Genomic DNA, 21,561 nt, shown 5'->3' on the forward strand with positions numbered 1-21,561 from the left:
TGTTTCAGAGAATAAACGTTGTTTTATATCTGCTATTTATTTTGTATTTTTTGTTAAATGACTGATGTTTTCGTCGCGCCGGGAGACACGACTGTGTTTTGGTTGAGTTGTTGTGATGATGAGGAGTCGATCCGATTTCGACTGGTAGCGTCTGCCCCCGCCGCGATGACTGCAGAGCGACGTGCGACGTCATCCTAGGGGAAATCCGTTTAAGGAATTGTTGTCTCTGATATTTCACAATTCACATCCATGTAATATTTATTTGTTATACACTAATACAGTTATATATATATTTTTTTTTACATTTTAATAATAATAAACATTTTATTATAATAATTATTAGTAGTGGTAGTAGGATTATGTTTATTATTGGTATTATTATGCACATTATTATAAACATTATCATCATCATTATTAATAATTGTATAATTATCATGATTATTATCATTCTTTTTATGATTCCAGGTCTCAAGCACAGGTTTCTCTTTTTATTAGTAACAAACTTTGTTTCAAGCAGTTAATTCCAAATTATGTTGTTTACTAAATTAATTAAATGAGTTGTATTGCTTTACTGTCTCTGCTGGCAGTTAAATAAATACAATGTTAGCATCAGACACATTCAGGACGAGGGATACCTACAAAAAAATCCTTTATTAAATATTTATTACACCATCAATGAAAACAGCCATTAGACAATCATAGATATGCAACACTTGGATTGCAAAATAAGAGTAGACCTATATTTGAAAAGCCTGTCTTGGTTAGAGTCCAAGAGCTTTGCGTTAATAATAAAATCACAGGGTTTAAAGGTAGGGTAAGTGATGTGTTTTTGTTAAAATAAGTGTTAAACTGCTTTACATATTGATGGTACTCATTGTTTTAGACGAGAAGAGTGTTCGTTCAGTAACAGGAGACTTCCCGTCCATCCAGCTCTTGATTAAACAAAAAATGCACTCATAGGTCGGGATACCAATGAGAAACTCACACATGATACATCTATGAAACAAGTGAAATGTATGACACAAAGAAATGAGCAGACAAAATTGAAACTGGAACACAATAAAGTTTAAGATGATGAATGGGTAGTTTCTCATAGTAGATTGGCCACCCACCTGCACATTTAATTAGTGGCCAAGCCACGCAGTGGCAAAGGCCACTCATCGATATTGTACCTTTTCTCTATTATTCCACCACTTTTTCTCTGGTGGCTTGACCGTGCTGTCGCTTTTTACCAATCAATCAATCAATCAAACTTTATTTATAAAGCACATTTTACACAACCTTAGCTGACCAAAGTGCTGGTTTTTACGAAACTCAGCAGTATGGTAGAGGACTATGCCAAACGGCTATAACACAAGCTCGCAAAACAATTGACCAAAGGGTGGCGCTGTAGGAAGCCTTTGAAAAGTGCAAACTTTGAACAGGTATAGCTCATGCTTTGTTTGAGATACAGCCATGAAACCTGTATACACTTATGCGTCTCCTCATGCTGAACAAAATAAAAAAAAAACATGGTCCTGCGAAGCCGAGAACAAGAACTTTGCCATGGCTGAAGGGCAAACGGATCAAGAGATCCTGAATTGTCTCCAGGAGAACAGTAAAATGCAGCGCCTAATGGAGGGAGTATTCCAGCGCCAAATGGAGTATGAGGCTTCTACACCGGGGGGCAGCTCATCCCCCCCATCCAAGCCTCCTAAGGCCTCGCTGACCCCACCTCAGCATCACAGCCCAGACCGTGAGACCAAATTTGTTTGTCATGGGTGGCGGGAGTCGCGGGACCCCTCAAAACTTCAGTAGGACTTTTCAGATTTGTAAATACTTTTCGTATTTGGGGCGGCTGTAGAAAAGTCCTACCAGTCACAACCCTCTCACCTGCTCCCACCCAGTCCCCACACCTGCACTTACTCATCACTCATCACTAGCCTCCACAACAAAAGTAGCCCTTCAGTTTAGTTTGGTAGCAGGCGTTAAGCTGCTACTTGGGTAACAGGATTGAGTTAAACGTCGTATTATCGACATTCATCTCGTTATTAAAAGTATTGCGTTGTGTCAGTGTAAAGTTGGGCGCAGTAGCGGTGCGAGAAACTGTTCCAGGCGTTGAAGGTGAGCAGGGTTAGGGCCAAGAGTAAGGGTATGTCGTATGCTGACGCGGTAAAGAGAGTGGAGAGGAGTGAGACATAGAGTAGTCTCAGCCATCTTATCACCCTGAACCTGGTTATGCGTCAGTGAAGTACGTTTAAGTCATGGTTCATTGCCTTATTTGATTGTTGTTAGTGCTCTAATGTTTAAGTGCCCATCCCCCCCAGAGTGCTAATGTTTGCATTGATACCTGAATCGTTTGTTAGAATCACTGACCATTGAGAATATTACATATTATTGTATTGTATGAATGAATTGTATTTGTATTTATGTTTAATAGAATAAAACCACATCATCATGAAAATCAACCTGGAACTCTTCACTATTTTCTGACCGATGTACCCATGGCAAAGCCAACAGTCCTTTAAACCAGTCCTCCTGAACAACTAAAACCTATTTTTCAGCTGTGCAATTGAGTATAAATGAAAGATGTGCGCTCAGTAACTTTTATGTCCTACCCGGGATTAGAACCAGGCTCTCCACATAGCCTTTGCGGTAATCCCCACTTGGCCAAGGGAGATATACGGTATATATTGAGCTTATGAGGGGCAGTACTACTACTTGTCAACCAGTAGATGTCCTGCCATACACCAGGGTCTAAATATCTCAGTGGAAGAATAGGGAGATTATCCCCCCACGGTAACAGGAAAAGTGGGCACTAAGGAAGTGTGAGCACCTCAACATAAAATTGTCTATTTGGTCCAAAACGGTCTAAAGTAACATAAAGTATATGTCAATCTATACATGATAGAACATTTGACAAATAAGGTCTAATATTTCTACAAGACCTTTATATCCACTCATTTTGGGTTTACGTTTAAGTCTGATAATGATGTAAAGTGTGTTAAAATCACATACTTTACATTGCTTAAGACAATAACATTTTGGCCAAAATAGATTTTACATCAAGGTGCCCAGTCTGCCCACTCTTCCTTAGTGTCCTTCCCTGCCCAGTGCCCACCCTTCTTATATCCCCTACAACCTCTGTTACCACTGTTAACATTAACATACTCTACCATACAGATTGGTTAAACATTGTTTTAATTAAAGTTAGTTCTGGTATTGCAGCTTTAAGCTTTAGAGAGGGTAATAAACAGACAGGAGAATGACAGATACAACGCAAAGCTGTAGCTGTTACACACAAACAAGTGCATCATTTAAATACGTCTCCACTGGCAACCTTATCCGAGCACGTGCAGTGTCTCTTTCTCTTCACCAGTGATTTTCAAACTTCTTCACAGTTTGATATACATTAGCCCAAACCCCAGGTTCGAGTTGTCTAAGGATCCATTTGGTTCCTACCTTCCTGACTATCAACCATTTAGCTAGGGTGACTGGGGTAGCAGGCACATACATCCACATAGGTACCGCTCAGGCATTGTTATATTAAAGCCACATACATCCACTTGTGTGTGGGTGGGGGTATTCATCCCATCTTCGCTGTGTCAAAACGACAGTCAAATCATGGCCTCTATCGCTAAGGCTTTGCTCAGAAGCGCCAGCAAATCCCATTTGACTGTCCAAACTGTTATTGCAAGTGACCAGATCAGGTTTATGTATTATTCAGACATTGTCGAGTTATCTGTGTCGGTTTGCTGTACTATCAACATAATATTAAATGTGTGTGCGTAATGCTTAAAACCTATACTCCGACATATGACAGTATTTGCTTACTGAAAATAGCCGATCTACAAGCTCCTTTCTTGCAAGTGGAGTGACAGTTACATTTTGAGTGTCTGTGACATATCGAAATCAATCCCTCCCACACTACAGTGTAAATATCAATGTAGCCTAAAGCAACCCATATTGTAGAACAATAGCTTATAGATCTGCTATTTTCGATGAGCGACATGGTCGTACAACAGAGTATAAAATCAGGCTTCAGTGTCAGAGTGTCCAGACTAAGACACATCTGTAGAAATCAGATTTGAATCACATTTCATACCAGCTAGTAGGAATGCGGGTCAAATCTGATAAGCAAAAATCTCCATTTTCCATGTGGATATTTTTTGGGTGTTAAGACTTAATAGGTACAAGTAATAGGTAAGGTAAAGATCTGTACACTGGTTTTAAAGCTCCCAAACTATATTAGGATTATTATCCTGTATTATATATATTTTTTTTTAAAACCAGTGTGCAGATGTTTTACGTTCTTTGATTCTTGCCTTGAAGTCCAACAGCTGGCCAAAATACAGGTACAAGATGTGCATACAATCTCCTCTTTGAACAGAACTGATCAAAACCAATCTGATTCCCATTTGGATCACAGGCCGCAAATCTGATTTATCTGAGGCACCGGTCTGTCTGGACTGAACACGGCCTATATGCATTCCCCTGCGTAGCGGGTGCAAAGTTCTCCAGGTCAGCCTCAAAAACTGTCAACAACACAAACACGCTGAAACCAAATGAAGCCGGTTGTGGGGGTTGTTTGTCAGGCTAGTGGGCGTTCTCAGCGGGCAAGAAGAATCCCCATCATCGCTGAGCGGATCGATCCCACGCCAACCGATCGAGCGACCGAGACACGAACCGTTCTCGTTCACAACCAGCTGTCCCTCTCCTCCTCGAACTTGAGCGGGTCGATGAACGGCTTGTCGATGGACTTGATCATCAGCTCGCCGCAGTACACGCACTCGGACGCCACGATGTCGTCAATGTCCGACTTGATCTGCTCGCGGCTGCTGCCACTGGCGCTGCCCTTGCCCAGGCTGGCGGTGTCGCCCTCGCCCTCCTTGGGCGCCGCCGGGCGATGGCGGGAGCGGGACGACAGGGCGGCGGCCGACAGCTTCTTCTGCAGGTCGTCCAGACGACTCTGCTTGTAGGTGGTCAGGTGAGGGGTCACCTCCTGAAATATCACGATTATTACACTTAATCACACAGTCCATTTCATTGATTATGAAAAACAATCACACCTAGTGTGACGTGAGCGCAGAGCTGTGCTATTTATGAGTTAATTTCATTAAGCGTCACAAGAAGCTCGGCCAATGTGACCCTGGGCGTATTGGCCTTTGGCACAACTTTGAGTGCTTTGTGCCAAGAGGTAGGCCACGCTTCAGATCCCAGAAATGTTTTGGGACCCGGACGAAGCCAGATGTTGGAGGTTAGCTCCTTCCAGGAGCATCGCTAAAAAATGAGTAACTTTCACTTCCATTTAGGATGTTAATAGTGTGCTCACGGCCATCAAAGTAGCTTACCTTTGCGATTTTTATAGAAAAATAACCATCCATTATTTCCAATCGCGGTCTTGTGTAAAAGACGGGCACATCTCTCATGCAATCACGAAAAAACATTCACAACATTATAGGAGCCGCCATTATGAAGCGAGAGGCTCTCCCTTCTCTCTCGGTTGCATCAGTTTTCCAGTTGCACAGAAATAGAGAAAGTAGAGCCAGGCTGAAAAAACGACCAGAAAAGTGATCCCACCGCCATTATTGTTACTGGCGCTACTTCTGCTGCAGAAACCCGCGAACCCCCATCTGCTCAGACAGGCTCTGCCGGGGAAAAGAACGAACTTTCGGTATGGCGGCGTCGCCGCATGAAAAAAGAAACGAACGTTCGTTCGGTGGCAAAAGAGTTAATCATTTAGTTTAGTTGTAGATTAGTCATCTATTCTTATTTTGGGCATGTCATTATAGGTGAACATTATCTAAAGAAATTCAAAAGGAATTTGTGTAAATAGCAGATCTGCGGGCTAACAAAGTGAAGCTCGGCTAAATGGTAAATGGTGCATTTATATAGCGCTTTTATCCAAGGCGCTTTACATAGATTTTGCATTACATTCACCCATTCACACACACATTCATACACCAGAGGCGGAGGAAACCATGCAATTCACCAACCTACTCACCGGGAGCAACTAGGGGTTCAGAGTCTTGCTCAAGGACTCTTCGACATTAACTCAGGGGGAGCCTGGATTCGAACTGGGAACCCTTCCTGCTCTAACGGTTTCTCTACCCCTGAGCTATACCGCCGTGGCTATTTTCTCTATTGTTCCACGATTGTGAGATGAAGTATAACATAACGCTTACTTTTTAATTCTGCTATTTTAAGGTTCAAGTGGTTCAAACAAGGTGGTAATCAGTGTATTACAGTGGTCCTCAAACCTTTTCATGTGCAGACTCCCATCTCAAAAGTAATAGTAACCAAGTATAAAATAATGGTTAAAGTGGTTAACATGTTTGTGACGCTATACTTTAGCTGGGGACCCCCCTGGCTGGGACCCTACTGGTGTGGTACCTGGATGAGGCAGTCGTAGTGGAACATGTGTCCACACAGGAACAGGTAGAAGGGTCTGTTGAGCAGGGGGAAGTCGCAGGCGGCACACTTCTCCTGGGACTCCACCATGCCGTACTTGTTCCTCATCTCCTGGATGTCCTCGCGGATGCGCTTGGCGCTCTCCGTGGCCTCCTCCATCTCCTGCTTCAGCTCCTCGATGTGCTGGTTGTACTCCTCCAGGGAGCTGCAGATGGCCTCCTGACACACACACACACACACACACACACACACACACACACACACACACACACGATAGGCCTAGGATTATCGAATGCTTTAACCAGTGAAAAATAGCAGATATACAAGCACACAGTGCGGCACCGAGTGCTGCGCTGCGAGCTTGTAGATCTGCTATTTTTGAAAAATCGTGAAGATTCGAATTTTGACCCGATTCTATAAGTGTCTTTTGAATCCTTCTAAGGTTTTTTTGTTTGTCAAAGAAAAGGTCCTTTTCACTTAAATGGAGCTCAGTTAGTCTGTTCTTGAGAGACTACTATGTCAACTCTTTCATGTGAAGGACCCCCCAAACTGATATTTATTTGGCCACGGACCCCCATCTCAAAATATCTAGTTCCAGGAACCCCCCAGAAGCAAAATTTGAGTTACAAACGTTCGCTTTGAAAATACATAGTCAAAGATTTGCACACATTTTCACGACTTTTTCAAAAATAGAAGATCTACAAGCTTGCAAGCTTGTATATCTGCTATTTTTCACTGGTTAAAGCATTCAATAATTCTAGGCCTAAATGGGTTAATGCCGGATAATGTTGCTGACAGGGAGAAACCACTTATTATTCTTTTTTTTACTCATAAATTGACACTCTACTTCATACTACAGCGGCACACGAAAGCAACAAAAGTAGCAGTTCTGCAAGCTTGTAGATATTTGTAACTTAAGCTATTTTTGAATTTGAAGGATGTGTATCACTCTTTCAAAATTGTTGTGAAAAAACATCCACCAAGAGACCACAAGTGGAGGTAAATGTAAAAGATCGGTTCATTTCATTAAGCATCCCGCAAAGCTTGGCTAATGATAAGCTCTGCGGGACACATATACGGACGGATGGACGGACGGACATATACACAAAGCCAGATGTAGGAGCGGCACTCAAAAATCTAAAGGAGGTTTCATTCACTGCCACAATTTTTACTTTTTCTCCTTTGTACATGTGTATAGTGTTTTGTATTTGTTGATAACATGTATTATTTTTGTATGCTGTTTGATGAATTGAGTATAGGACCACAATGTTTGTGTTATCCTTTTAGCCTTGACGTCTTACTGTACCACTGGCTGTTTACATTTATTCTGACTAATAAAGTATTCCATCAATCCAAAAAACCTTGAAGTGGTCGATGGTGACGAAGTCAGGGAAGAAGGGCAGAATGTCCTCTATCTTGAGCAGGTTGCAGCTGGACAGGCAGTTCATGGCCTTCTTCACGTCCTTCTCCTCCTGGACCACGTGACGGGCGATCTTCAGCCACAGCTTCTTCCTCAGCTCCTCGTCATCCTCGGGCAGGTCGGCGCACGACTTGGCCAAGTCCACGTCCACCTGAGAGGAATGCCGCAGGTCAACACCAGTTCACGGCGTTTGTCGAATACAAACATGGCAAATAAAATAAATTACTTACAGTATGTTGATATTAAAATATCAATATAAGAGATGAAATATAACTGAATTCATGTTATTCCTCTCACTTTGATATCCCTATTTTGATTGTCACCTGAATGAGCATTCAAGTCGGACATACTTTCCACTGGATTCTGCGTCTGGAGGCTTTCAAAGGCTCTGGAATAATGCCACCAGCCGGGCCTACATAAATCATGTCAGCTCTGTGGCAGTCACACATTGCAACCCACATACGATTTTGAAAACGTGACATCGACGTACCTTCAAGGCCAGATCCACGGCCTCCTCGTAGAGCTCCATGATCCGGTAGACCAGGACGCAGGCCTGCAGGAAGCCGTGCTCGGCGCAGAGCCTCAGGGCATACTTCAGGTCGTAGTGGATCTCCGAGGCGTGGGTCCCCGCCTGCTCCAGGTACCAGAGCAGGGAGTCGGGCTTGTACTTGGCGTAGAGCGACAGCAGGTAGTTGTGGATGGCCTCCTCGGTGACGGTGAGCTGGTAGACGCAGAACTCCATGTAGCGGATGGTCTCGTTGATCTGCTGGGTGCTGCCCATCTGGCTGTAGTTCATCAGGGCCGGGATCAGCTTCTTGGGGTCCAAGCGCTTCCCCATCTGGATCCAGGCGTCCACCACCTAAACACAGTGGTTCCCAAACTGTTTAGCTTGTGACCCAAAAGCTAAATTAGACATTTGCCCGGGCTGCAAACTAGTGAAAATAGCAGATCTACAAGCTCACAACGCAGTGCGAAGTGATCGGCTATTTTCACTACTTCTGACAACTACATTTGTTGTCAAATGTATGTAATTTCTTAGATTTCAAATGTAATAAAACAATATATATTAATTTTTTTTATTCATGAAAATCTTCGCTTTTTGTGGATCTTTTTTTTGGAAATGTTTTGAAATAATAATTAAAAACAAAATGTAGGAAACAAAAAATTAAGGGACCCATAAAAATGTGTCCGTGGGTCCCGAGACTCCTGAACCACTGTTGGGAAACAAGGACAATGACCTTTTTTAATCCCCAGGGATTTTCAGTTTTCATAGAAGTACCGCAATAAGGATGAAACAAAGATACAGGCAAGTACAGAGAAATAGAAACACTATTTGACACAGATATGACACATAACCTAAATACCGGTATACTAAGAAATGACTGACATATTTGACAACTTTATACTTTAGAAAGAACATTGATAGTGGAAATATGGAAATATATATGTATATTTTCAACATGGAAACGATTATGACGATTATGACTAATTACGATTATGTGAAATAATTGCGATCAGACGATTATGTAACAATTGTGACAGCCCTAGTGTATGTGTGTGTACCTTCTTGGGGATGTGCTGCATGAGCACGGGGGAGAACTTGTAAAAGAGCTTCTCGTCGCAGTGCTTGGAGAGCACCTCCAGGGCGGCGCTGTAGTCATCGTGCTGGCAGTGGTGGGAGATGACCCTCTCGTAGTCCTGCATGATCACAGAGAAGTACACCATGTCGTCCACGTTGCCGTGGCTGGCCAGCAGGTCGTAGATGGTGGAGCGGTTGTTGAACAGGCACTCCTTGTGCTTGGCTCCGCCCAGGAAGCGGCGGAACTCGTCGCGGGTCTCCTAAGAGGTATGTATAGGACGTTACTTGTCACTTCTGGACTGTGCAATTTCTGTTTTCAAACATGGTAAATGGTGCATTTATAATATCGCCTCTGTTGGGTGGAAATATGCCCTGAACAGTTACTTTTCAGGATTAAAAAAAATGAAATAGCAAAAGTAGCAGATCTACAAGCTTCAAATGCAGCGCAAGGGATCTGCTACTGTACTTTTGATGCTTTTGTGTGATGCTGTAATGGGGCAGTATTGTATTAGGTCCTCCTGACAGCAACAATATAGTAACTGGTGCATCAATATCCAAATTGTACATTACATTGCATTCACCCATACATTCATATATGCAGACAGCCGGGGAAATCATGCAATGCACCAACCTGCTCATTGGGAGCAGTTAGGGGTTCAGAGTCTTGCTCAAGGACACTTTGACACTAACTCTGGGGGAGTCTGGGATCGAACTGGGAACCTTCCGTTTCCTCAAGCGGCCACTGTACCCCAGAGCTACTGCCGCCTCTATTCAATGCCCCAAAAAAATAAAAATAAATATAAAATGTCACAATTGTGACAGCGCTAACCTGGAAGATGAGCGTGTTCCCGTCGCTCTCTAGCCGGCCCAGGCGGTTGAGGTAGAGCTCTGCCAGCCAGGTGACCAGCAGGGTGATCTGGGTCCTCTCGCTGGCCTTCAGGTTGCTCAGCTTCTTCAGCAGGAACTCCTTCAGGGCGTCCTCCTGCTCCGCCTCGATGAACTTGAGCGCGATCTCCTCGAAGTAGTTCTGCGTCAGCGCGTAGCACTTGGCGCTCTCCAGGTAGCGCTTGTTGGCGAAGCAGTGGTCGGCCTCGCGCGCCAGCACCGTGTCCATGCACTCGGGCCGGTCGCGGCAGTACTCCTTGGCCAGGTCGAACTTGCTCATGTTCATGTACATCTGCCAGACGTCGCGTGCCTCGCGCTGGATGTGGTAGCGGAAGACGGCCTTCTCCGTGTAGATCCACACCATGCCGCCCGCCGGATCCTTGATCATCTTCTTCAGCACGCCGAACTTGTCGGGGAAGACGTCCTCGTACACCGCCTGGCCGTTGAGCGTGCAGATGGCCTTGACGCGGTCGGGCAGGAGCAGCAGGAAGTGGAACTGGGTCAGCACGATGGAGATGGGCTTGTTGAAGCCAAAGTCAATGTCGGGCGTGTACTCCCACACCTGAGACATGGATAGAGAGAAAAGGAAGGAGGCATTGAAATTTTAATAAATGTTTTATAATCAAGTAAATTGTCTGATTAACCTCTTACCTGAAGCTGTTTCTTCTATTCTAGTCATTCTATCGCTTCACTTTGGTCTCACAGGTCTGCGTTGGTAAAAACAAAAATCATGTGCCGTTGGAATCAAGGTGAAACACCCGGAAAAAAGGGAGTCCCAACTCATAACACCAAAAACATTTCCGTATCTCCGGACAACATCAACGCTGATTGGCTGTCAGGACGCGATGAGTGGAGTTGGGGTGAAGCAAAGGTCGCTTCAGTTGGATTTTTCCAACTGGGGCGAAGATACCGAAGCAACCGTTTGTGCCGCCCCTTTCGGATCGTTGGCGCCGCGCCCATTCGCGCATCGTCTCGTCTTTTCATTTACTTTGTATGTAATCTCGCCGCTCGAACCATCCAGGTTTGGACACAGCTTAAGACCTAAATTTGTATACTTTGTCATAAAAGTGCTGCACCAAAATATCCACTATGCAGCTCCATGGTGAGGTTGTAGATCAGCTATTTTGGCTAGTTTAAAAAAAAAAAGTTTTCCCTCTAAAAATGAATTTATTTTTGTATATAAACTATTTGATTAACTGTTGCACACCTACATTAATCCAGACACTCTATTTACCTGTACATCACTGAGGAGGGAGTCGGGCCTGACGTAGTCCAGCTGGCCGTACAGAACTCCATTCCCCATCATCCAGGCGAAGGCCTTGGGACAGGAGCGCAGCTTGGAGGTGTAGAAGGTGATCTCGCTGTAGCCCATGTTGACGGGGAACTCCTGGAAGCTGGGCAGCAGGTCCTGGTTCTGGGAGAAGATGGAGCTGAAGCCCTGCTGCTCCGAGCCCTCCGGCACCTTCCCCACGAACTGGAAGAGGCGTTTCCGGGTGGTGGCTATGATGAAGTACTTGTTCTCCAGACCACGCTCCACCTCCAGGCAGCACACCGGCGCCGGTTTGCCGTCCTCCTCCACAGAATGGACCTGACCCAGGAAATAGGACACATTTCATACAGTGTAGAGCAGGGGTGGGCAGCTTTTTTTCCCAGGGGGCCATACTGACTTTGATGAAATGAAAGAAGGGCCACACTATTGAATTGAAAATTAAAACACATGTTGCTGAATTATGTTAAAACTGCATGAATTTGATAGACACAACCATTTACAATATGGTCAACTATTTTTTTGTTCTACAGCTGTACTGTATCACTCACATTATCAGACACATTTCATTTTATATATTATAATTATGGATCCATGGCAGACTGTTTCACTGTTACATTATAAACATTTAACATTTGAGTATATTCGGATGGAATATGGAATGCAGGTATGTACTCAAATGGTACATTAATTGAAGATATGCTGCCTTTTAATGACCTTTTGGGGGGTCATTTTGTTTTTCTTCAAGGGCCGGATTGAGATGATCAAAGGGCCGGGTCCGGCCCCCGAGCCGTATGTTGCCCATGTGTGGTGTAGAGTGTAGTGACCTGTAATTACTGTATATAAATTCAGTGGATCTATTGAAGCTTTATATACTTTATCACTAACCATTTCCAGTCAATTATGCAGCCAATGTGCCTGAATTTGTATTACTTTCAACCTGGTCTCCCTATTTTGCAGCAGCAGAGTGCATTGACAGTAAAAAGCTCAGTGCATAACTGTAGTCCCAGGTTGACAGAAGGTGGCATACCTGTCAACGGTTCATCAGTTCCATGGCTTGTTTGCTTCGAACCAGAAACAAACATGATACGTGCGTTTCCTGTTCAAATCTGCTGCCAATCAAAACCGAAACACGAAATGGGTATGTCACCTTCTGCAAACCAACCTCAACATGTCCAACCCCCCCCCCCCCCCCCACCTGTTTGAAGTACTGGTCTGGGTTGGTGTTGAACAGGCTGCCCTCCGTGGCTGAGATCTCGGCCTCGAAGATGATGCCCTGGCTGGTGCCCACCAGGATGGGGCCCGTGTTGGCCTCGGTGCCCAGCAGCTTGTTCCAGCCCACGCTCTCGATGAGGTGGCCTCGCCAGCGGGACAGGCTGCGCACCTTCTGTGTGTTTCTGTTCAGGTAGAGACACTCACTGGTGCTCAGGCTGATCACCAGATGGGAACCTAATTGTGATGAGACAAAGGACAGGTCATTATTACATCATGGATTCAAGCAAAAATAACAGATGTTTCTTTACATACAGTATGCTGTATCCAGTATTTGCATATCTTCGCATATTGTCTTATCTCCATTCATATTCTAACTTTTTTTTTACGTAAGTAATGTCCTACTTCATCATACTACAGTGTCACACAAAAGCACCAAAATATCAGATCTACAAGCTCAAAACATGGCACGTGAGCTTGCAGATCTGCTATTTTTGCAATTAAAAAAAATACATTCTCAGCCCACATGATAAATAATGCGCTCTTTAGAAAGCCTGGCATTGCATGATAACACAGAGCATCAGACTGACTCACAGAGTCATTTGACGTGAGTGACTTGACATTATTATAACGCGTGTGTTTAGTTTTAGTTTTTTTTGCGTCACCTGTGGGGTCCAGGAATAGCTTGTGTACTTTAGTGTCATCTTTCCTCCCCAGCTCGATGTGGTTGGGCTGATCCGGCTTGGCCAGGTCGATCCTGAACAGACAACAACATCTCATTACAAATGATACAATGGATCACAAAAACACATCAAAAGTAGCAGATCCGCAAGGAAAGCGACACGTTTTGAGCTTGTAGATCTGCTACATGTTATATGAGGTTTCCACACGACACAGACGACGGAGTAAGTTATGTATCACCACCATAAGTGACATTACATAGTTACCAGTTACATACATACTGTAGTACATATTATATGTGCATGCGACACATATAGGTCTATTAGCTACACAGGGTTCCCACACATTTTTTAATATGTCATTTCAAAACCTTTCCAAAGTATTTTACCTAATTTCCAGGCCAAGAGGTGCAATAATGAGGCTCTTACACATGCAACACGTGCAAAATACGTGACAAAAAGACCACAGATGAAACATAGATCTATTCTTTTTGTCATGTGATGTCCTGTATACATTAGGCTACTCGTATTTCATGTAATGCTGGACGTGTTTTGGGACAAAATCAATAGCCCAAATCGATGTAATATATATCCAAACATTTTCCAAAACATTTGATTAAATCCAAACCTTTTCCAGGTCTGGACTTTTTTCATTTTCGAACCATTTCAAGGATCGTGGGAACCCTGGCTACAGCTACATTCAAACAATGTAAATCAGGAAATCCACTCATTTGTCATTCATTGTATGACTACTACAACTCAACATTTCCAATCGCATAGAATAGAGTAGATAAATGACGCGATTAGAGATAACATGCTACTACACTGCTATCAGTAATAAGCCAATCGTAACCAGGTGTTACGATACCTCTGTATTCAATGCAAAGACAATGTGTAATCAACACGTGTTGTATTGCATGATCACAGCAAATCCAATCAGGTTGCCCCACAATCTTGGATGATCCTTAATAGTGTGTACTACTGTGTCATTAGCTGTGATAAAGGGCTTGTTATAACCTCAGTAGTGTGTCTTTGCCCAGGCTCATGCACAGCTGATTGTTGCACACAGCAAAGTGGTTGATCTTCTCTGGTGGGGTGAAATCGATCCTTTGCTTGTTGAATATCGGCTTCTCCTCCTCCAGTCTGACGTTCACAAAACCTTGGGAGGACAAAACACAAAATGACAAACTTAAACATTTATGAGACAATAAACACTAATGTTGTGTGGTATTTATAGCTATGTTGTTAACCTAGCCTTGGATCAAGACTATGATAGATGTCTTTTTAATCGATTTGATTAAAATAAATCTATGATAGTGACCCCGCCCTGTTCTTTTTTACTGTAAATACCATTTATTTAACAAGCCCAAAAGCTTTCTTGTGGTCTAGTTGACCTTGTAGTTGACTGTAGTCCCGTACCTATAAGCCCTATGCAAACTTCTAATAAAGTATTCAACTCAAATCAAATTGTATTTAAAACTTTAAATATAAACTTTATTTAATAAAGTAATCAATCAATCAATCTATGATAGTCTTCTGATACAAGTCTAAGCACATAATAGTGGTCATCAAATTGGGGTCCTCAACCAAATGCATTAACAATTTTGAGGGGTCCCTAATATTTTCATGTCAAAGGACATGTCAGGAGGATCAGAGTGGTTTGGTTTGGTAAAGAAGTATGAGAATCATATTGAACATCTCTTGAGGGGCCCCAGCAGCCAGCAGAGCACCAAGCTCCCCGGTGTACCTGAGTGTGTGATCCCGATGTTAGTAGCCTGTAGGCGGCTGTACTGCTGGACGGACTGCCTGGTGTTCTGCGAGTCCTCGTATTCATCCAGAATGGAAGCCATTATTATTGTTGCTTAATTTAATCAGAAAACGCTTAGAACATAAGCGTCCCTGCTGATACAGAACCTATTATGGCGCCGCCTTCTTCATGCGTCTATTTGAAAGGAAGTGCTGAATACGCTATGATTGTTAGGGTATTAAATTATGGAATAATAAGTAAACATGACACAGTAGCATAGCTTCCGTGTGTCCAGACAGACAGTCAGGTGATAGCTGTGTGTTGGGTCATGTGACCAGAGTTGATGTAATGCTGTTCGTTTGGCAGCAGGGGTCGCAGTTCTCTCACATTTTAGCAGTAGATCACCATTCCTTATGCTGACTTATTTAGCTGATTTTGTTGTAGAAATAATAATAATAATAATGATGATGATAATAATATAATAGTAAAGTAAAAAAGTACCAGTCAGAAGAATTGTACTTGATAGGCTACAGCTTTGCTTTCCAAAGGGGGTCTTGGAGGGAGGGGTTCCAGGGGGTCCTCAGCAATAGAAGGCTATAGCTTCACAATAACTTTAACCTTATTTAATACTCTTTCACTATTCAAAAAATTGCAGGTATTCTATTTTTGAAAAATCAGTAGCCAATACATATTTTAAAAGCATTTTAACTCAAATCAATCTCAAAATAATTTTGAGATGGGGGTCCACGGCCACATACATATCAATTTGGGGGCCCTTGATATGAAAACTTTGAGTGGTGTGTGTGTGCTGCAGACTACAGTAAATCAATACAGTACAGGTACTTGAGTAAATCAATCTATCTATTACAGTAGGCCTACTACTCAACTTCCCATCCCACCACTTGTGTGTCAATCAAAGGGATTTTTTTGAATGGGGGTAAATGACGCAGAGAGGGCGTGGCTTTATCCATATGCAAATCACACAACCTGTCTGACTGGGGCGGAGAGTTAAAATCCGACACCCGCATTTCGTCACTCGGCATTCACACTGGAACTACAGTAGAGGACAGACCATACATAGTAGACAGACATAGACATACTGCAGTGCGTACATAAACAGTTGTCTCAGTCAGCAGCAGTGGTGATCATTATCCCAGTAGTTTTTTAGGACGTTAATGTTGTTCTCGACATGCCACCCCACATGGATTACTTCCACCATGAGTCCAGAGTGCCGTCTGCCTGCGGCTTCAGCCAGGAGGACGAGCTCCAGAGCGGCGCAATCAACTGCATGCTGGTCGGAGACCCGGCCGTGGGCAAGACCAGCATGATAGTCAGCTACACCTCCAATGGGTACCCTGTTGAATACAAGCAGACGGGCTTCGACGTCTTCTCCGGTGAGTTCTCCTGCATTTATGTTATTCCAGAATTAGAATTTATATAGGCATATAAAAAAAAAAACTATCTATAATTGAAGGTTTTTTTTTTCTCCCTAGGGTCCCCAGCAAAATGTCTTTAGGATATAGACTACTAATGCTATATCCGAGCATCAATCATAAGTTTTAAACAATTGTATTATTTCGGATATTCCAGCCAATCTTCAAGTTAACAACGCATGTAGATCTGCTATTATTAGCCTATTATTAGGCTATTATTATTATTACAGTTAGGAATAATCTTGAATTGTTTTAACAACAAGTCTTGGGGCTCCCATATAGGCCTATATAATGTGTGGTCCGTGACATGAAGATATTTGACCACTGATCTAGAGAAAGTCAGACACCGGCCAAACGGGATTTAATTTTCCCAAATAAAACACGCTTTTTCCTTTCTTTCTTTTTTAAACTAGGCTATGGTAAATGCATTGAAACTCATTAAAAACGTTTATTTTAATAGGACAAAGTGCAAGAAAAACATTTGAATAGGCCTACAATTAAAATTGTTCAAGTTTGTTAAACGTCTATTCTATCAGGAGACCAAAAGGGAAGGCAAATGTTTCCCATGTCTTTAGTAACATATAGTGTTTGTATTTGTTGACAGCATGTATTGTGTGTTAATTGTGTGTGCTATATTGATGAATTGAAAACATAGGACTACAATGTAAACAAGTCCCCTGGACTTTTTTTGTGTTATCCTTTTAGCTTTAATGTCTAATGTCTATACTGTAGCCTACCACTACCAAAGGCTGTTTGTATTTCTGACTAATAAAGTGTTCAATCAATCAACAAGGAAGTCAGTGGCATGCACTGGCAACTTCTAGCAACTGCGTTATAACTTAATAAAGAGATTCCACAGCAGTGTGTTCTCTATTGCAACCAGTCTTGCCAGATTGTGTGAGAGAGAATAAGCAACCAGGTCTATGAAAACAAGCCCAAAAGAAGCACTTTAAATCGATATACATCGGCTATTTGAAAAATAACCGATCTACAAGTACACAACGTGTGATCCCGTAGTTTGGTGTCTGTGATCAAATACATATTGATTTGGAGGTCCTTGACATGGAAAATGTTTGAGAACCACTGGTTTTAAACAACATTTAGGAAGGCATGCCCAAATAAGCAACTACACTTTGAACAAGCCCCAAAAAAACACAACCCGCCAGGCCCACTACCAATATTTACGAGCAAATATACAGAAAAACAAGCCCAAAGTCGCTTATAATAAGCAGACATGGCACACACAGCCGGTGTGTGACTCTGTTCTTTGACTGGAAGTTTGTGCGTCTCTGACTCATGTCCCTGTGCCTCTCCTCCTTACAGGCCAGGTCCAAGTGGAAGGAACCCCTGTCAGAGTTCAGCTGCTGGACACCGCTGGACAGGTACGAATATTCATACATATTTAATATTTATCATGGTCATGACAACAAGAAAGTTGTTGCTGTCGGGGGGCAGAAACCTCTTATCTCCATATTTATTTCAGATCTGGAAGCTCACATCGTGTCGCATTGCGACGTTGTTTGGCTTTCACTGCTGTAGGACTGCCCCCTCATTGTCGATTAATTGATTAATCAGTCAATTTGGACTTAGTTAATTGATCCCACCCCTCCCTCCATGTGCATCTCTAAATTCTAGAGAACCATTTAATCATTCCAGCTGTATCCATTCTGAAACACATTAAGTCAGTTCTCAACCTCAACAACTTGAGTTAGGCTGCTCTGTATGGTTATATGCAGCAAACACTATTTTACACAATTTGTAGATTAAATCAAGTCCTATGACTTATTAGTCATTTAGTTGAGGACAACCATACACTTTAGATGGTTTATGCAACATGCATGAAGTCACTGTCACAGAAACCCAATGAAGCTCTGAGTCAGACTGAATCATGTCAGGTTCATTTCACTGATAGACGTCAGATCAACAGTACATGAACTAACCCGTTTCCTCTCCACCTTTGTTCCCACCAGGAGGAATTCGACGACTTCCGCTCGCTCTCCTACGCCCACGCCGACGTTTTCCTGCTGTGCTTCAGCGTGGTCAACCCCACCTCCTTCCACAACGTCACCAGCAAGTGGGTGCCGGAGATCCGCGCCCGCAACCCCTCGGCGCCCATCGTGCTCGTGGGCACGCAGTCGGACCTCCTCTCCGACGTCAACGTGCTCATCGAGCTGGACCGCTCCGGCGGCGTGAAGCCTGTGCCCGCCGCGAGGGCCCGGAGCCTGGCGGAGAAGATCAGAGCGTCGGACTACGTGGAGTGCTCCTCGCTGACGCAGAAGAACCTGAAGGAGGCGTTCGACGCCGGCATCTTCGCCGCCATCAAGCACAAGACACGCAAGGTGAAGAAGAGGCGGTCATCCGAGAGGAAGGCCAAGGCTTTCTCCAGGTGTAGCTGGAAGAAGTTCTTCTGTTTTGTATGAACTGGACTGAGCCGCCCCTCTCTCTCGGTGGGGGGTCGTGGACAGAACTCGAGTCGAGTGTTATTTATTGCAGTTGGAACCCAATCTATTTTCCTTGGAGGCGCCCTGCTTTCTTTATACATCTGACAAAACCTGAGACCCCCCACCCCCCTAAACGTGCAAGCATGCACGCACGGACGCACTTGTGTTTTTCCACTTAGGCCCCTTTCAAACAGTTTCCGAATTAGCCAATCCACAAGCTCACTTGAGAGATGAGGAGGTTGTAGATCGGCTGTTTTGGAAACCTTTTTTTGAAAAATTATTTCCATATGATGACGAGCTGGACTGATATCACATTGAGAACATACAGGCAGACAAAGTGCAGCAAAGCAACTTGCAACATGTTTTTTTGTTTAGTTTTTTTGGACTACCTCCAAAAAACAGACATGGCCTCAGATGGTCCCTGTGATCTTTGGCAACCCCCCAAGGGGGGCCCGCAATCAGACCCCAGATTGAGATTTATTGGAGCCAACAATCCCCTTCCTCTCGCCTTGCTCCACTTCATGCAAAAACAGTGACATAAAACGGAAGTGAGCCCTAGGTGGAGGGGAGATTTGGGTACTTCCAACAGCGAGCTCTACGGGAGGCAACAGTTGGGATTCTGGGGATTTTCATCTCTCTCTCAGCTGAGTCGTCTCCCGTTGGCACTCGGTCAAGGGTGTCATCTTTCAATCTTTCAGCCCTGCAGTGTCAGCTACGTGTTTCACACGCTCGTCTGCTTTGTGTAAACAGACAATGAAAAAACAACGCAGCGACTTGCGCTGTGATGAAGCAATCAAAGAGCAACACGTCTTCTGTCATATGAATCAACTGAAAGAGACAGTGAGTCGTCGGACTGAGAATCAGCTGAACGAACGCTCTGTCTGTCTGTCGGAACGGGGAAACGAACAGTCATGGAAATAATAATAATGTGCTGCGGATTGGCAGGTCTGGGTGGCTGTCTGTTCTGTTGTTGCCTGCAGTGTATGTGTGTGTCTCTGTGTGTTTGTGTGTGTGTGATAGAGAGAAAAGACCAGAGTGTGTGATAAGATTGAAGGCAATCGTGTCTTATTGTTCTTCTCTCAGGGCTGGGCTGTTTATGCTCCATTCATATGCAGCAGGAGTCTGAAGGCTCCATTGTAAAGGTACTCAGTTCTTACCTGCATGTGAAAGCCTTCCTGGTCAGCATCGCACCGTTATCACCTGGCCTCTGGCGCTCAATCCACAACGTTTAACAACCACTGGGAGTTGACGTTTTAAAGTAAACCAGTGTTGGGCCTAATTAACTTTGTTTGCTGTCGGGAGAGAAACCTCTTATCTCTATATTCGAACTTTTTGTGTATTTTCGTAAATTAATGAATCCTACTATAGCGTCATACAAAAGCATCGAATCTAAAAGTAGTTCTGCTACTTTAGCTTCTTATGAATTCGAATCCTGAAAAGTTACAGTTTTGGAAATATGAGGTTTCCACCCGACTGAGACAACTTAATAGTATAGTCACTTACTACTTCTTTAAAAAAAGAAATAATATTAAGTTACTTAGGAATTGGTATGAACTATGAAGAGTAACTAGTTACATTACAAGTTATTATATTACCTTTCATGATTTCACGAGTGGACGTGTGGTTAGAAATAACAGATCTACAAGCTTCTACAATGTGTCGCAACATGACGATAGCTTGTAGATCTGTTCTCTTTTTTTTCACCTATGGAGTATGAAATATAGGCATAATATAGCCTAAAAACACACTTGTGTTCATTATAACTTGGTTACTCAAAGATGAATAACTGTAATGTTATTACTGTTTCGGCAAATGTAATAAGTTACATTAGTTAACCGGAGAAAGTAATATTACAGTAACACATTACACTGCCCAACACTTTCATTTAACACTCGCCGGTCATCTTTAACACCCGCCGACACTTGACACCCGGCGGTCATTTTTAGCAACAAGCGGGGTCTCAGCAGGGGTGCTTTGTAAGCGACAGATCAGATACAAACGTGGTCCCTGCTTCTGATTAAAGAGCTGATAGATCAGAGAGACGCTTTATTCGTGACTTCTCCCCAGTCCGTTCCCGTGGCCCGGAGGTTTGCTGAAGGGTGTGTGTGTGTGTGTGTGTGTGTGTGTGTGTGTGTGTGTGTGAGTGCTCGGGGTTAATCCCTGGGCTTTTCAGGCCTGACAAATCTGCATCTGTAAAGACAGATACACCGCTGGAGGCTGTGGGTTCCACCCCTGCCGACAAACCATCCCCCCTCCTCCTCCAAGCTGCCAGGAACCTGGACGTTAACGCCAGGGGTCCATTTGTAACAAAAAACAGAGGTGGTGGTGGGTGGGGGGGCATTTTCTTAGACACTTGAGAAAATACAGAAAACGCTTATTATGGTTGCTGTCGGCCAGAAACCTCTTATCTCCATAGTCTAACTTTTTTGGGGGGGGTTTTACGACCTACTTGATCACACAAAAGTAGCAGATCCACAAGTGTGGCGCTAAGCGACACGTTTCGAGAT

General features: G+C 43.6%; 2 protein-coding genes across 2 annotated transcripts; one reads left to right on the plus strand and one right to left on the minus strand.

The window, feature by feature from the left end:
• Nucleotides 1–3,127: 3,127 nt before the first annotated feature.
• On the minus strand, nucleotides 3,128–15,482 carry vps18 (VPS18 core subunit of CORVET and HOPS complexes). The gene is made up of 11 exons (XM_080743952.1): nucleotides 15,181–15,482; nucleotides 14,451–14,592; nucleotides 13,419–13,510; nucleotides 12,740–12,990; nucleotides 11,509–11,862; nucleotides 10,219–10,836; nucleotides 9,374–9,649; nucleotides 8,301–8,669; nucleotides 7,752–7,961; nucleotides 6,373–6,609; nucleotides 3,128–4,981 (listed from the first exon to the last, which is right to left on the minus strand). Exons 1-11 carry the CDS (start codon nucleotides 15,281–15,283, stop codon nucleotides 4,676–4,678), a joined length of 2,958 nt encoding a protein of 985 aa, XP_080600078.1. The 5' UTR covers nucleotides 15,284–15,482; the 3' UTR covers nucleotides 3,128–4,675.
• A 768-nt stretch (nucleotides 15,483–16,250) lies between these two features.
• rhov (ras homolog family member V) lies at nucleotides 16,251–21,336 on the plus strand. Its single transcript, XM_080744076.1, has 3 exons — nucleotides 16,251–16,574; nucleotides 17,937–17,995; nucleotides 18,584–21,336. Exons 1-3 carry the CDS (start codon nucleotides 16,370–16,372, stop codon nucleotides 19,031–19,033), a joined length of 714 nt encoding a protein of 237 aa, XP_080600202.1. The 5' UTR covers nucleotides 16,251–16,369; the 3' UTR covers nucleotides 19,034–21,336.
• Nucleotides 21,337–21,561: the final 225 nt, after the last annotated feature.

This window comes from Nannobrachium achirus (assembly GCF_963921795.1).
Source record: "Nannobrachium achirus genome assembly, chromosome: 16".
In the NCBI taxonomy this organism is placed as follows: domain Eukaryota; kingdom Metazoa; phylum Chordata; class Actinopteri; order Myctophiformes; family Myctophidae; genus Nannobrachium; species Nannobrachium achirus.

Excerpts from the sequence above, each read along its gene's own strand:
- vps18 (XM_080743952.1), bottom strand. The coding sequence starts at position 15,283 with ATGGCTTCCATTCTGGATGAATACGAGGACTCGCAGAACACCAGGCAG. Across the intron at positions 9,650-10,218 it reads GGAACACGCTCATCTTCCAG|GAGACCCGCGACGAGTTCCG; the intron begins GTTAGCGCTGTC and ends CATACCTCTTAG. Across the intron at positions 4,982-6,372 it reads ACTACGACTGCCTCATCCAG|GAGGTGACCCCTCACCTGAC; the intron begins GTACCACACCAG and ends GTGATATTTCAG.
- rhov (XM_080744076.1), top strand. The coding sequence starts at position 16,370 with ATGCCACCCCACATGGATTACTTCCACCATGAGTCCAGAGTGCCGTCT. Across the intron at positions 16,575-17,936 it reads GGGCTTCGACGTCTTCTCCG|GCCAGGTCCAAGTGGAAGGA; the intron begins GTGAGTTCTCCT and ends TCCTCCTTACAG. Across the intron at positions 17,996-18,583 it reads TGCTGGACACCGCTGGACAG|GAGGAATTCGACGACTTCCG; the intron begins GTACGAATATTC and ends TGTTCCCACCAG.